This window comes from Ammospiza caudacuta, chromosome 2 (assembly GCF_027887145.1).
Source record: "Ammospiza caudacuta isolate bAmmCau1 chromosome 2, bAmmCau1.pri, whole genome shotgun sequence".
Taxonomy (NCBI): domain Eukaryota; kingdom Metazoa; phylum Chordata; class Aves; order Passeriformes; family Passerellidae; genus Ammospiza; species Ammospiza caudacuta.
This window is the reverse complement of record NC_080594.1, coordinates 6,669,325-6,686,274: the sequence shown is the minus strand read 5'-3', so window position 1 is coordinate 6,686,274 and position 16,950 is coordinate 6,669,325. Positions and strand designations below refer to the sequence as shown.

The following is a 16,950-nucleotide window of genomic DNA, read 5'->3' as shown; positions in this document are numbered from 1 at the left end:
AATAAAGTAATTATCTAACATTTCTCACTCACAGTGAAGTCTCATTTAACCAGAAGCCTATAGAAAAAAAATAATTCTGAATTCTGTTAGTCTTTCCTTAGGTACTTGTGGACTTATTACAGCTCTCTATTGTATTATTTTCATTTTCTTAGTATTATTTTTGCAGCAGTAGTCCATCAGTAGACCTTCAGAAATTCTCTTCCCAACTGAGAGACTGTTTCTGTCTGTAATTTACAATATACAGCACAGTGTGATGTATGCTATTTTGGAATGTTGTAGCATTTTCTTTTATCATAATTGCAAGGATCAGTACAACCCAGAATAGGATTCATCTTTTTAGAGTGGTGCTGCATTTGAACATATAGTTAAATAATTTCCTCTATAATCCTCAGGGCTCCTTTACTGCATTACTGTTTTCAAAACATTCATTTCCAACTTGGTACATAAGACTACCAATTACTTTTATCTATTGAATCTCATTTATTTTAATTCTGTCCATCTCTAACCTTGACAGATCATTTTGCAGTTTTAAGCTTTGCAGCTGTATATTTGAGAAGTATGGTTTTTAAATATTTTCTAGGGTACTGTGCTGTGGTACATGTCCAGTTGCATTAGGATAATAGGAAATCTTGTAATTCCCTGTTGAACAAGGAACCAGATGAACAGACCTTGTAAGACAATGTTTCATCCTGACTAATGTGATTTTTGTTTTATTGTTTGGAGGTACAGTTAAATATTATTCTAACACAGTAAAACAGTAAAGCATCTTTATAGTTCAAAGTCTGTGTGCTTTGCAAAGATTTGAAACTTTAATTTCTTATGGGAAAGAGAGTCAGGCCTCAGACCTTCTCAGACAATAAATATCATCCTTATGATTCTCAAAAGACAAGAAGAAAATAAGTTCACTGCTTCTTTAATACAAGAAACAGGCATTACAGACACCCTAGGTGACAAGTTTTTCCTGTCTTTTTGCATGTTGCAAGATTTCATTTTTCTTCAGAGCACACATTTCTTGAGTGCTCTGAAAAAGAAGCCAATACAGAACATGACTGTGAGAGAAAAGGTAGCTCAGTGCAGAAAATCTGCCATGCAGGAAAGTTTTCTTTACTCCATCCATGAAGGGCATGTAGTCATCCTGGCCTCCGTTTGTCACTTGGCAACAGTTGGTGAAACCTCAGCTCAGCAGCTGTGCTCAAGATCATAAGTCCTTGTAAGTCACCTTAAACACTTGTTCATTTTATCCAGATTGCAGGAAATGGAGAATCGTTGTTGTTTCAGTGAAGAAATTACCTTTCTGTTTGGGTTTCCCTCGTAAGCATCTAAGGCTGTGCGCCCTGATAAATAATAGATAAGGCTGTACAGGCAGGTTCTGAGTCCCCAGTGCTTTGGCCTTTTCAAAGCAAGCACAGAGTAGAAGCCTCTCTTAGTGAGGCTGTCAGCACCTCTCCTGATGAAGGGAGTTTGCTGCATGTCTTTGGCAGATGCATTATGCAACATGCAAAAATTCTGAAAAATTTAAAAAGGAGGAAACAGCTTGCTGTTGAACATTGTTCTCTAAATAACATAGTCAAAGATTTCAGCTGTGTATCTCTGCTGAAAACAGTCTAGTCTTTTCTTATTAGACTGCAAGCCACGCCATAAAACAGAAGATAGACAGGTGGAAGAAGTATATTTCTATTGATCCCATTATTTCTTCCTTTTTATCACCAAATACTTTGAAAGTAAAACCTATCTCCAAGGATTCTTACATAGTTTTTCAATTTCCAAACTTTTATTTAGTACCTTATATGAAGTTCAGTGATGCCCCAAATTTATTAAGTACATGAATCGGTTTAAAAATTCAGTTATATTGGAGTATTCTCAGCATCCAAGTGACTGAAAACTGTGAAAGACACTGTTTGGAATGTCTGTTTGAACTCATCTCTGTTATTAATCATTTTCCTAATGGGGGAAAAGCCGTCATGCATCTGCAAATTGACCTGATGGTTCCACTGCCAATTAGCCAAAGATCCCTCCACAGTATTGCAACCTTCAGTTTATGTGATTTCCACTGATTATACCCATAAATGATGCCACCTTTAAAGGACACCAATGGCACATATGTCAGCCAATTTGACAGGTTGCATAGATAATCCTAATTCTTTTCCCTTTTCCATTAGCATTTCCAGTGAAAGTAGACTCAGTTTGAGGACTTCTGTCCCCGGGGAAAAAGGTGATAGCTTCACAAATGCAGTGCTGTGGACAGGTAAGAATTGCCTCCACTGAGAGGTAAGAACAGCCTCAGCACATGCCAAAGTAGAAATAGAAAACATGGGATGACTAAAAATTCACACTGCCACCCTCGTGTACTTGCATGAAGGTAATCAACTTGCATGACTGGAAATGAAAGAGGGAGGAAATGGATTTTCTTTCCACATGAAAAACAACTGAGAAGTTTTAAAGTCTTAGGAATTCAGATACCATGCAAGTATAGACTAGATGGGTTAGGCATGAATAGAATAACTGTGTATCAGCCCTTCGTTTTTTAAGGAAATGTGAATGTTTTGAAAAGAAATATGAATGTTTAGAAGGCACAGAATATCAGTACTAGGTTGGTTTGTTCCATTTATTCCCGTTCTGTCTTTCTTTTTTCTTCCTCTGGTGGTGGTGGTTGAGGCGCAGCTATAAGCAATTTCTGTCGATCATCCTATGGGGAACTTGGTATATTGAGTTCATTAGGAGCAAAGAAAAAAGGCCTTCTCAAGTATATCCAGAAACAGTTTAAATCCCTTTAAATCTTTTTCAGATTGTGGTACAGCATTCAGAAAGTTGTAATCTGAAAATCAGAGGGATCGTTGCAGTTTCATAAATACTAGAATTCTGGGAGTTTAGCGTGACCTGTAGAGTATCAGAAATCCTTCTCGTTCCAACTAATGGTTATGTTATTCCCATGAGAGAGGGAAGAGCTCCAACATAAGGAAGAAAATTTTGTTGAGTGAATCCCAGGATGGCAGCATATGTCAAGTTAGTATTCTCAAAATTCAGCAAATTCCTCTAGAGAATTTGGGGATTTTGTTGTTTGATTTTTTTTCCCCATTCCTCAAATATATGACTCAAAATACTACAAAGATGTGGTCATTTCAGATGGAATGGCATTAGAGATGCTGCTGTGTAGCCACGATGTCCAACAGGTCCAACTGCCTTATGGTATGAAATGTGGATTTTTTTTTCCTTCCATTTTGGCAAATTTCTATTGTTCCTTTGTCTCTCTGTTATAATTCCTGTTACAGGATTTCTCTTTGGTAACATATGGTCATTATATTAGTATTTTTTCCTAAAAATAAAGTACAGCTTTGTTTGATTGTGAACAAGGAGGCCAGATTATTGTGATGGTCATCAGTCTCAATAATTGCTAATTAATGCAGCTGAAATATGTGACTGTATCTCTTACTCATAATTACCTAAACTATACAAATTATCAAGGTTGTTTGTTTCTGTGTCAGAGAACATTCTGAAAGGAAATCTTTTCCACAGGAAAAGAGAATGACAGGTAAAATAAATGAAGTGTGTCTGCTTAGGAACAAGTGTTTTATGCATAATTATTTCATGCCTTGCAAATTAACTACATCACATGTGCCTGGGAATTACAGAAAACTGAAGTAATGTACCTAGGGCATATTGGAATTTACTATGTAATTATATTTCTTGTTGCATTTTGTATTTTTCAAACAGCTTGCAGCGTGAGAATCCAGCAAAGTGATGCCAGTGCTGGTATTCTCTGTTACTGCTTTTGGCATATGTGTATTTCCCAGAAGTCAAATAAATATTCTGTTTATTTATTTATCATTTTTCTAGTATCTCTGTAGGTATGCAAACTATGGGTAGGATAATGATTAAGCAGTGCAAGTTAAAATCCCCAGGAAGAGGCCAGAAGGGTCTGTTTAGCTTCTAACAAAGTGAAATGTTAAAGGAGTTTCTAAGAAGGTTCCAAAAGAGCAGTGTTCTACTTTTTTGTGTTAAAAGTGCTAATTAAATGTGCTGGAACATTTTGTATTTTACTTTATGGAGCTTTATTTGAACTACTGTGGTGGAGCTGCTTGCCACTTGGTACCTTTCAGTAGCTGCCTTCTGTCCAGGCTCCGTGGGCTGCTTTGCTTCATCAGCCAGCCTTGGCAAGGTTTTCTGCCATGAGCAAGACCCTGCTCCACTCACTCACAGTGCCTGGATATCATAAGTTGCTAGAATTGCCCCTGGTTTCTCCACTGTTGCTCTTGTTTCCATCACCCTTCTAAGCAAAATTTACCTAAGACAGAAAATGGAAACGAACCAATTCCGGCATCCATCATAGCTATCAGTTTCATGAAGAGAAACTGGTGTGTTTCTTAACAGATGAGGATATAGAAACAGGAATACAATTTAAAAATAAGATTCTAAAAAGTCTCTGTGTAAGTGCTTACTTTGTCTAAGCCATAGCAGTAAAATTTGGGTTGCCTGTCATCTGCACAGACAGGAAACATACAAATATTCAGATTTGAAAATGATAGAACAGATAATTGTTTTTAGACCCAGCACTTACAAAAATGCTTCTGACAAACAGCTTTCCTGCAAAGGAGTGTTATGTTGGTGCTCTTTGCAGCATTTATTGCAAAGGCTGGGTTGATATTTCTGTTACAAAACTTTTTTGCAGTTCTTTCAATAAAAATCCACTCCTTAATGAAACGTGGAAGATCTGATCTCATCTCTTGACCCGTGGTTGTTTTTACCAGCTTTCCACAAAATTGACTGAGCTGAGGTTTTTATATTTTACAAAGGTTAAAAAAGGTGTGGAGGGGAAGAGGTGAGGAAGGGGAGCAGTAGGAATGTAGTTGATGGAAACAGTTTGTATTTCAGTTGTAGGATCAAAAGGATGTGCTGTTGGCATCTGTAGGCCAGTTGTGCTGTAGTGGAATTCATAACTGTTCTTCTCAGGGCATGAAATTCTACACATTGTCCCATCTGTAGGAAAATATTTCAACAAATACATAAAATCTTTATCACAAGGCAGTAACAACTGAAAATTATAACAAAGAAAAATACCATGTAAGATGCTATAGTACATTATTTTTTAAATAATTTTGGATTACAGGAAGGAAAAAAAAATGCCACTTCCAAATTATGGATCACTGAGATGCTTTTTGGTTTTGGTGTGTTTGTTTGTTTTGTTTTTCCATTTTTTCTGCTGTTGCCAAATTATATAAACAGGTGTGGTGATCAAACCATTTGGAAAAATTTGAATCTTTTTTTTTTGGGGGGGGAAAGTCACTAATTTGAAATAAGCAATAATTCTTATGTCTGCTCATTTGCATCTGACTAGAATTGACAAGCTGAGAAAGGAATTCTGAGTCCCCATCTACTTGGTCAAAGATAGCAGCAGCTTCACTGTTGTGAGGAGTTTAGGCTGCTAAAGCCACAATGATCAGCTTTGCTGCTGTTTAGGGTTGGTAGATGCTTTCTTTATATGCTTTTTTGTTTTTCTGAGCTGGTGTTCTCAGCTGTTCTGTCAGCTTTGCATTTTGTGACTTCTGGTTTGCTTGTTTTTTCCTTTAAGGTTGCTCCTCTTTTCATCATTACATAGACTTGATATTATAAAATAAATAATTGTGGGATTTTTTTCTTGTTGTGGCTGGCCATATGACATCTCAATTCTGTTTGAGATGTGTCCATTACACACAACCTCAGTCTCTTTGATGTGCCTTGAAGAAGTTCATTGCCTGCCTTTATGTTAGGCATGGTTAAGCTGCCACCTTTCAGTCCTCAGACCCTGCAGAAGAAGCAGCTGAGCTTTAGCTGGCCTACCCTGAAATAATCAGCAAATTCTGCTCAGATTTTCTTGTGAGAACAAACTTAAATGGCAGTCTTAGAAGAATACAAATTCAAGTGATGCTTTTGCTGAATCTTCACTGTATCTTATTTTGATGTAAATCTACCTGGATCAACTTGGACGGCAATTCGGCAGGAACGTCTAGGTTTAGTAGAAAAAGAACCACAGTCAAACTCTTTTTTTTTTTTTTTTTTTAATCACTAGAAAAGGTAAACTAGACAAATCTAAGAGTCTTTTGAGACTTTAGAAAGAAGTGAGAGAGAACAGCATTAGGGACTTAAACACCTTTGTTCTTCTCACAAATACAGGTGCAACTGTCTTGACAAACACCATAGTCCCATTTTGCTTTTGACTTGCAGAGGTTTGCTGTAAAAACAGACTCACTGAAGTTTCACACACTATCAGGCCAGACATTTCAATCTAGAGGTATACATCTAAACTTCCTGAGTTACAGAGGTTTTCTTATTCTTTGCTTAGGAGAATTACAGTGTTTGTTCACTTATGATATTAGTATTTCTATGCTGTGAAAAGGCTTGGATAATATCTGCAGATTCCTGAAGCAATTTTGCTGCAGAAAAATAGAATGTTTGGGAATGTTTTGACAGTTTTTCAATAGGAAATGGAGGTTAATCTGAGTATAGGCTATAAAATACTTTAAATTTTAAATCATTAACTAAAGTGACCTTTTGAATTTAAGTGAACCTACATTCTCCTTCTCCCTCATTGCTTCCATGCAAACAGAAGAGATCATATTTTTATTCATAATCAAAAATGGAAAGCCACTACATTCAATTACCTCAACTTGTTAAATGTACTACATATGCGTGTATAAGTGGAATTTCCAGTCTATTGGTAAAAATAAATAATTATTTACAGAATTTTAGAAATCTGATAGTCCAGTTCAATATTAGTAGTAATGAACATGGGAAAAATCTGTAGACAAACTATACAGGGCTAGATACAGGATTTTCAACATGTGTAAATACGTGAAAGCAGGCTGGTTTTGGAAAGGATTTATTTTAGGCACTGAACAAGGCTGTCGGGGGGGCAGAAATCAAAGTTGTTGGGATTTTTAGAGGAAGGCTGGAGTTAACTCAAGTCCTGTAGTTTATGTATGTTAAAAATCATTCAATACACCCCTCAAAATCTTGCTCAACTCTTGCACTTTATTTCACAGAGAAGACAAACTGCTCTGCAAAGACAACTGTGTCCACACCCCTGTGTTCTAGGGCCTGGTTTCTCTAGGAACCTTCATGGAGCCTCTTGTACAACACCCCACGCTTTGTTCACATGCTGGATCCAACGTTAATGTCGATTTTTTGTTGTTATTGTTGTTTTTCAGCTCTGAGGGACAACAGAATCGAGCTGGTGCGAGCGTCGTGGCACGAGCTGAGCATCAGTGTCAGCGACGTGTCCCTGTCGGACGAAGGGCAGTACACCTGCTCCTTGTTCACCATGCCTGTCAAAACTTCCAAGGCTTTCCTCACCGTCCTCGGTAAGCACACACCGAGCCAAGCACAAAGAAGCAAGTGTTAAACTCCTCAGGCTCTGGCAAATTATGATAAGAATGAACTTTTCTAAGGCTTGGCAGAAGGTAAATGTAAGCGTCTGATCTGGTTTCCCCTGATGTTTATTGTTTCATATTGCTGGGCTGAAAAATAACATGGCTCTTACTGTTTGCAGCGTGGCAGGATAATGAGTTAGGGAGCACACAAACACCACGGAACGAGTGCTCCATAAAATGGACATAACCTCTACATCCCAAGCACCACCAGTGCACAGAAGGTGCATGTGTTCATCTCCTGACAATCTATTGGATGGGGCAAAGGGGAGAAAATCAGAAAGCATGAAATCAAAAAACAGGCTTTAGAGCTTTATCATTTTTCCTTAGCTGTGCATTTTTTTGGTTCATTCTCCTTTCTCTTTTTTTTTTTTTTTGGTCTATAAAGTGCAAATTTTCACTGGGTTTGCCGCTTCTTTTATGCTTGATCCTCTAAGTGCTCTGCTGTTTTCCCCAAAGGTTATAGATACACATAGAAAAGCAATAGATTTCAAGAGATGCCCAGGAAATAAAGTTTCTGCTTGAAGCTTTATGTGATTCTATGAATGTCAGTAGCCCAATCAGCCAAAATTGCTATAGTTCACTAAAACACACCTGCGAACCTAAGAGGCTATATGATTTTAGAGATTGATTTTTATTCTTTTTTCCTTTTTTCTGTCCCTGAACATGACTCTTTCTCTCTTTTTGCTTTATTTTTATATGTGGATGGGCAGACAGTTGAATTTAATAGAACTAATGTAAGATATTCTCTGTGGCAGTAATATTCACATTAATACAGCCAGGGAATTGGTTTTGTGCTTAGGATATGAAATACATCTCCCTTTCAGTCCCTGTGAGACTATTTTCCAGAAATCTTCACAAGTTTGCCATTAAGGACAAAAAAGTACCCACTCAAAGCAAAATATTCTGGAATAGCAACTGCCTGTGTCTAATCTTCTTTCTGTAGAGAGGCATTTCATGATCTAAACAATTGAGGAGTGCATCAGTTTGACCTTTTAAATGGCAGAAAGACATAGAAAGGTGTTACAAAGACAAGAAAACCCCCAAAATATCTAGCCAATATTTATTAATAAAAGTAGCTTGATCCTTAACAGTCCTTTAAGGTTTACCTTCATTTTAGGGGAGAGTTTCATGAAGTTTTCCCAACATCATTACTTACCTTCCAAGAGAGAAAACTGCACAGTTTAGGATTCCTGCCTTTTTTCATTTTGTATTTGTAATTTCCTATTTCAAAGGAACCTTTTAAACTCCTAAAATATTTTCTGCCAGAGAAGGGGATCTTTGCCACTGAATTGTATTGCATCTTTTAATCAGATAAACTATCCTTTTATGTACTAATAATCTCTTTATTGACTGCTCTGCTTTCAATTAGAAAAATTTAAGTGGCAAGGTATTGTAGTAGACTCCATTTTTCTGTCCTGAAAGAGAGGACTAGGTTTATTAAAAAGATATACTATGCAATAGGTGATGCTGCTTTGCTTTTATGTACATAATCTGTCATTTTGTAAAAGAGATGTAGAAAAACTGAATTTATAAATACAGGGCATGGGATCAATTATTGTGACTGAGCCCTTTATCTTGCCACAAATGTGAATGCACCAAAGCAATGTAGCTGCAAGATATAACTGACATTTTTGGAGATTTTTAAATTACTGTCATCAGTATTACTTTAAAGTAAGTTATTCTTGTGTCTTCCTAAGTTAAATGGATTTATGCATGCATGCAGTGATCAAAACTTTCCCAATTTTCTTTGTTTTCTTTTTTGTTCTTGTTTGTTTGTTTGATTTGGGTTTTGTTTTGTTTTGCTTTTATCTCTTCCATGGTTCATTAAAAACCAGCAATTTCCATGTTGAATATTATGTGTATGGTATGTCCATATCATATGATCTGCTCTGAAGAACTTGTATACAGCAGAGGACCCTCCACAGTCGGTGGAGCTGTGATTATACCTCTTGGTATTTTGATTTTTTCTCTGAAGATAAAGTGACTCCAGTATTTATTTTTACCCTCCCTTTTCCCTGTTTTTTCTTTATTAAAGTCTTCATTATTTAGGTGTAAATATCTGTTTTCAACTTAGGTCAGTTCAGCTTTGTTGCCAGTTTAATGTTTAATTTTCACAGCTGCGCTTCTAATGTGCTTTGTCATCCTGCTTGCTGTGCTGAGCAGTTTAAATATTGTAACAAATCAGACTAGACCTGCATGCAGAATATACAGAGATAGGTATTTATTAAAATGCAATCTGTTTCTCTAGAAAATTAGGTCATTCCTGCATTCTTTATTTATTTAGAATCAACTATCAGTCAGATTGATGGATAATTTCCGGCAGGAAAAAGGTTTAACTGACAAGGCACAGGGAATTAATTATCTGTTTCCAGAATTTAGAGCATGTGAAGAAGTGATCTTTAAGTTGGTCGTGCATTTGTGGCAGCAGCTGATGCTATCAGAGACATTTTGCTTGTTTGCTTGTTAGGTGTTCCTGAGAAGCCACAAATTACTGGATTTACCTCACCAGTTATGGAGGGAGAGAGGATGCAGCTCACTTGCAAGACATCTGGTAGTAAGCCAGCAGCTGATATCAGATGGTTCAAGAACGACAAAGAAGTTAAAGGTATTTAAAAGGATTTTGGTGTCATTTGATCCAATTTTCAAAATTATCCATTCTGTAGAATTGTATTTTTTTTTAATCTGACTTTGTAAAGTTGCTCCCATTGGTCATGAAATGAGTAGGGGATAGTGCATAGATGAAGAATTGATTGTAATTTACTGTAGTGGTCATATAACCATCTTTTTATTGTTTTTTCAAGTAGTAAAAACTGGTGTCTTCGATTGCTCAGAACTAAATGCAGCATAATAAACTCAACTGTGAGGCTTCATAGAGAAATGTTTTCTGGATTATTATCACAGTCAGACCACTCATCCCTGATATTTCCCCTTTTCATTTCTCTTATGCCATTCCAGCATGGGGTATGTCTGATTTAGTTAATTCCCAGATTTAGGTTACACTCCCCTAAAAAATGTGACCAGGTGAGGCAGAACCACCTGGAGCAGACAGGAGAATGCACTTCCCGTAGGGGAGCTATGGAGCCTGCTCTGGTGAGGGAGAGCAGGATGTAGCCAATGAGGAAATCTCAGATGGGAAACTTGGAATCTCCAGCTGAGGCAAGGATGCTGACAGTCTGCAGAGAGGAGGAGGAGGAGAAAATGGACTTTAAAGGGGATCAGGAAAACTTCACAGGGGCTGGGGGGAGTTGGGCAAAGTCTGCTGTAACTGAAAAGCCATTGAGTGACTAAAACCAAAGCTGACAGCAAGGCTTTGCCTTCAAGGATGCAGCGAGCTAGGAATGAGCTGCATACAAAAAGCTGTTTATTTCCTTCCCATCTTCTCTTTCACTTGGTATGTTCTTTGCTTAGAGCTCAGTTTTCTACTCCATATTCTTAAAAATGATGGAATACTTTTAAATGCTCATTGGTGAATGAGTGAGTGAAGAGAGATTCCTAATGCAGAAGGCTGTCACACCTCCAAGCCAGTTGAAGTGCCTATTATAAAGTAAATGGATAAAAAGGATGAGGTATTGGCATTTATTCATGTCATCTCTATTCATTCTGCTGTAAGACCAGATGAATAAATTATTCAAAATCCATCTTTTCTTTGCAGCTTTAAAAAACAAAAACAAACAAAAAACCACCCTTCATTTATCTAATTTGTCTTATATTTTGGATTTCATTAGCTCAATAAACTGCCTCAAGCAAAGTTACGGTGTTAATTACAGAACATTAATCTTCCCTTCCTATTCTCTTCCAAGTTCAATGTGTAAAAGCAGAGCTCTGGTATAAAATTGGTGAATAAAGGAGATTGTAGATGATTGCCTAAAGAATCCTGTTCATTCTATAGGTGTTCTTACATTTCTAATGAAAATGAGAATAGTATTGAAAGGAACAAGCATTTTAGTCTGGAATAATTTGAAATGTCTAACAAAGATAGAAAATGAGTAAACAGAGAATAATTAGTATTCTTTTCAGTATTGGGAAATTTGAGGAAATTGATGAAAGACATAGAACATCTTATCAAAGCAAGTAAAAAGAAGAATTAAACAGCACAGCTAAGACACAATCTATGCTATGGCATAGCAGAGACTGTGTCCTCCAGAAAAGATGGCATGATGAATATACATATTAAAGGCATGTTAAGATTGGAAATAACTCCAAGCCATGTCAATACTATAAAATAAACACTGATACAGTTGGCCTAACAGCAAGGCCATATTGAAAACATGTTATTTAAAAATATGGTATTTGAAATTTGAAAATATGTTATTTTAAAAATTATGGTTTAAAATATGATGTAATACCTTTGCATTTCCTTCAGCTGACAAGTAATTGAAGCCAGCAAGCAATTTGTTGATTTGACTGTTTAACTATTTGACTCATTATTTTTTTGAAGTGTTCCTAAAAGGATTAAAAAAAACCAAAAACACACAAAACCAAAACAGGATGGGGAAGAAAGGAATATGAAAGGAGTATGAAAAAGAACAGTAAAGGGGAAGAAAACCCTGACAACCAGAAATAGGAGGAAAGTACTGAGCACATTCATTTCAGTTCAGTTTTCTAGGTCTTCTGAAGAGCACATTGCCATTTCTCAAAGGTTAGAAATAAAATAACCTAACCAGTCTGCAGTGGCATCAGCAGAAGTTACATTAGCTTTGTGCAGTGCAAAAGGTGAAATGATAAATCTGAGAAAATAGATATGAAATGATATGCTAATGCAGCTGACATTAAAGGTTAGAAGTTCGTCTGTCTAGCACCAGTAAATCCAATTGTGTTCCACTGTTTTATACATGCTGCAAACGAATATAAATGATGCACTGAGATCAGAGTTGCACCAAAGGGGAAAAAGCCACTCTAAAATTGTAGCTCCATTGCTATGACTCAAAAAAGGAATCATCATCTGATAAGGGAATAGTGTTTGATAAAGTAAGTGTTAGTAATGAGGGAGACTGAATGTGAAGCACTGGGTGCCACACCTTTTAGTTTACTGTACTGTCACTCATATATGCACCAATTTAACAAAGGGATCTGCAGTTTAGCATTCTGGTGACATTTCTGGAAAGTTATTAAGAAAAAAAATACCAGAGAAGCTAAATTCTAATTTTTCATTTTGAAATTACCTATCTTTTCCAACAAAATCTGTTACATTCTCTTTCAACAAAATTATATAAATAATTTTTCTTCAGCTTCAGGAATATTTTAAATGGATTTCCTTTTTTTTTTTTCTTTTCCTAGGTAGACTAGAATTTAAAACTAAATAAGTTCATTTTGTTGCAACTCTTGTTGCAAGGTTAAGATAATCTGAGTAAATTTCTTTAATTTATACACAAAGATTTCAGAGAGACACTGATCATTGTCTTGAGATCCCTCTAAAGCAAAGATGATTTTTTAATTTTTTGATAATAAGGCCATTTCATGTCAGAACTTGAGTTTAAATGTAAACAATAATTCTATCTGCCATGTAAAACCAGAAAAACTGTCTTTTTAAAAGATGAGTATTTCTATGTGTTATAGGTATGCGCTTTTATAAATAGCAATGAGCAATGGATGAGCACATTCCATCATTTCCATTTATTCTTTTCCCTATCAAACCTCTACACTTATGAGATATAACCCTGTGTTAGTTGATACAGCCATATCTGTATGTGCACCTGTCTGAAAGTCATGGAAGTGAGCCTGAAGCTGATCCCCAGGTTTCATTTGGCCCAACATCTCTTCCAAGGTTAAATCAAGTGGCTAAAGGTCTTCTCCAACTCAGGTTTGAAAGGTCTCCCAGGACAGAGATTCCATAGCAACATTTCTGTCTGGGCTAGATTTTTCAGCATTCTAAAGCCCTCTTGTTTAGTGTTTTCATTATTTGTAGGTATTTAATGATACATAATCCAGATTTGTCTAGGTGTAACTTGTGTTTGTTGCCCATGAGCTTTTGTTGTACTCCTCTGAGGGCATTCTGGCTTTTTTTCTCTATGGCCATAATTTATGTACTTTAAAGGAACAGTTTGATCTGGTTTTAGTCTTCTCTTCCTCAGGTTAGATAATAGCAACTTTCTTAAGATGCCCTTGTACAGCTCCACCAACCACAGTGTTTTTCAACAGGTTTGTAGTACATTTTTTCTTCAGAAAGCCCAAAACTGGGCCTGGTACTCTCAGTGTAGCCATGCATGTGCCAAAGAGACAAAGATCACTTTCCCTGACTTTCTGGCTGTGCTTTTACTCATGCATGGCAGTGGGTTTTAGCTTTCAGCCCTGCAAGGGCACTCTGCGCACTTATATTCAACATGTCCTAACACCAATAGGTCCTCCTTTATAAAGCTGTATCCCTTCAGCCTCTTCCATTACAGTGCTTCCCACACAAAATGCTTGTGTACTGGATTTCTTTTCAACTTTTTCTTCAAGGGAATATTTTGGAGAGAAAGGAGCAGCAAGAAAACATGAGACAGTAGGCTACAACTGACATATTTAAAAATTCTGTAAAATTTCCTGAGTGATGGTATGTACCCAGTAGCTGATCTCCACCATTCTTACATCCAGTTGGATTTGCACTCAGTTGGAACATATTACAATCACACCTTCATTTGCCATGAAGAAACATCTAAGCAAATACAGCTGGTAAAGGAGGACAAGCTAAAAAATTCTGTTGGTGAGGATTCTAACAGTTTGTAGAATCTTATCACTGCCCTTTTTGCAGAGGAAGTTAATTCTGAGTTGAATTCTTTCACACAATAAATAACTAGAGAGGGGCTTCTCAACATCAGTTTAGGAAATTACCTGCTTTTGTTTTTCTAAAGGATTAAAAAGCCACAGTTTTTCTATGAAATTGAAGTTGTTGATGTTTTCAGGCCTTCTGTCCACCACCTAAAGTCAGTAAGCAAAGGGATGTGCACATTACTTATAAGCAGAATGTTACCTATATAGGTGCCTGTTATTAAATATGGAAACCTAACTCTGGGAACAATATCACATGTGTTTGCTTTAAATATCAGTGAAGACATTTGTTGTTTGATTATAATAACTTTGCTTTAGCTCTGGTCAATATGTCTCTTACCTAGTAATCCCAAAATATTAATAGTGACCATAGCAGAAATGGCAATGTTTTAAAGCTTAGCAGCAAACAGGCAGAAAAATTCTGGTATGCAACAAATAATTATTTTTTAGTGAGGAATGGAAACTTTATAACGACACGGTGTCCTTGTCTGTCTGGAGACAATGATAAAGACCACCTCTCTGAAGTCAGAGGTATTTTTAATCCAAAACTATGTAGCTTAAGCCATTGAAGATTTGCTTTCTAAAATTGATATTTCATGGAAATTTTATTTAGGTCATTCTGTTCTCTAATGGGATTTAGTATAATTTGTAAAACTGAAACCTCTCACTTTTTTAGGGCACAGAGGACATATGAAATCTCAGTGTAATTTACTATATATGTTTAAGTATTTATAGATGTCTTTTCAAGCTTTCACTGCAATAAATCAATATAACAAGCTTACAATTTTTTCTGAAATAAACTAAAATCAATAAGTATCGCAAGTAGTTGGGAACCAAGTGAAACAATTCTGAAGTATGTGTAAGATCTCATGTTACAGTTAATATATTCAGACATTTTAACTCAAATGCTCTCTCTTTTGGATCTTCATTTCTGATCTAGCATGTATTTTTTACAACAAAATGCTCTGAATGTGAATTTTAACCTTGAGCTGAGATGATGCTTCCTAAGCATAGCTGAAAACTCCCTCCACTACAATGTCTGTGCTGAAGACTCAGATTTTTAACTGGATCTGCAAGTATCATGTATCAAGTCAATTTAGAATGGTGCAAAGCAGTGAGTGAAGTTCTCTGCAGTAATCTTATTTCTGGTCTTCTTGAGACTCATTTGTATATTCCAGTAAATACTATGGCATGCTCTATTTACAGTTGTTTACTACCATTGATGACTATACCTGGCTTTATCAGTAATTTAGCATAATTCTAACCAAACAACAGAATAAGCAATGAATAAAGTAAGCACAGGATGAATCTGACTGTGTGCAAGTCGCTTCAGTAATATCCATGTATTGCATTACTGTGAGAGGCTATAAAAATGAACTTGGGAAATTTAATGTTCAGTGGCACTGTGAATATGTAAGGTGATGAGGGTGGGACAAGATCACAATCATTTTCTGATGACCTACAGAGGACATTTATATCTAATATGGACCTAAACATTCAAGAGGTAACAATGAATGGAATTTCTGTTTGAATGCTGTATTATGGAACCAGTTTTAAAATTTTCTTTTGCAATATGTATCTCCTATTCTGACAATGAGAGCAAATTGAGGAATAACTGCAGTCTAATTATTTTTATATTAAAAAAAAACAACAATGAAAGATGGGGTTTTTTTTCCAGCAACTGTGATAGAAAATTTAGCTGTCTAATGCTGGACTACTTTTTTCCAAAAATATTGTAAAAAATAACTAACTGTTTATTCTTTCTTTCAGATGTTAAATATGTAAAAGAAGAAGATTCAGCTCGTAAAACGTTCACAGTCAGCAGCACGCTGGATTTCCTAGCAGACCGCAGTGATGATGGTGCAGTTGTAAGTTGCAGAGTAGATCATGAGTCCCTAAACTCTACACCTCAGATAGCAATGCAGGTTCTAGAAATACACTGTAAGTAATACACATTATACATGCTTGCTTTTATAGTTTTGTTTTGTTTCAGTGTCTGTTGGAGCAAAATTCTCTGGTATTGAGCAGATAGATAACACCTTTCTTTTAGCTGAATTCTGTGGTTTGTACTTGGTTGGTGGGGTGTGTTTTTTTATTTTATTTTTACAGGAGTGACTCAAAAAAGTTTAATGAAAGCTTAACATTGAGAGCACTGTGGGACTGAGTTCTTGGTTTTATTCGAGAAGTAGAAGAAAGAAAATACATTTTGTCTTTTTTGGTTATGATTGAAGCAATGTAAATGGGTTGTTTACCATCAAGAGCATCCTAATTCGCAGTTTTCCTTGAAAGTTTCTAGAAACTTGAAACAAGGGTATAAATAAACAAAGTTTGTAGCAGATTGCCTCAATGACGCTGAATCCTGCTCAAGAAACTCACTAGCATTGTTAATAGCACAGACTCAGGAAGAAAAGCTCTTTAAGATTTATTTTTAGGCCTGGCACACACAGGTTGTTAATCTAGGTAATCCAAACTTCAGTTGTATTACATCTTTATATATTGGTTATTTTTTTTCTTTCAAACAGCATTTCTGGACATTATGTTTTCCACAGTGCATTGTCCCAAAGTTGAATTAATCTGGTTTTCTGCGTGCCCTTCTCTGAAGTCAGATTGTCCTTTGAGGCAGAGGGTTTTTGTGTCTTATAAACCGGGAGAGACACCATCAGCTGACATTTTCATATTCACATGTATTATATCCACCATTTTTCAGGGTCCAGCTGTTTTTGATTTATTTTTTTTTCCTGGAGAATATGTGTACATCTCATTGCCTAGCAAGCAACACCAGGCATCTGCAAAATACAGA

At 36.2% G+C, this 16,950-nt stretch overlaps 1 protein-coding gene across 3 annotated transcripts in view; it reads left to right on the top strand.

Moving 5' to 3' along the window:
• The window catches only part of CADM2 (cell adhesion molecule 2), a 569,374-nt gene that overhangs the window by 452,239 nt on the left and 100,185 nt on the right, over positions 1-16,950 (top strand). For all 3 annotated transcript variants that reach the window (XM_058825123.1, XM_058825124.1, XM_058825122.1), the window contains 3 exons: positions 7,182-7,334; positions 9,871-10,008; positions 15,921-16,091. In XM_058825123.1, the coding sequence (XP_058681106.1) occupies positions 7,182-7,334; positions 9,871-10,008; positions 15,921-16,091 (462 nt within the window). The remainder of the gene's footprint in view (positions 1-7,181; positions 7,335-9,870; positions 10,009-15,920; positions 16,092-16,950) is intronic.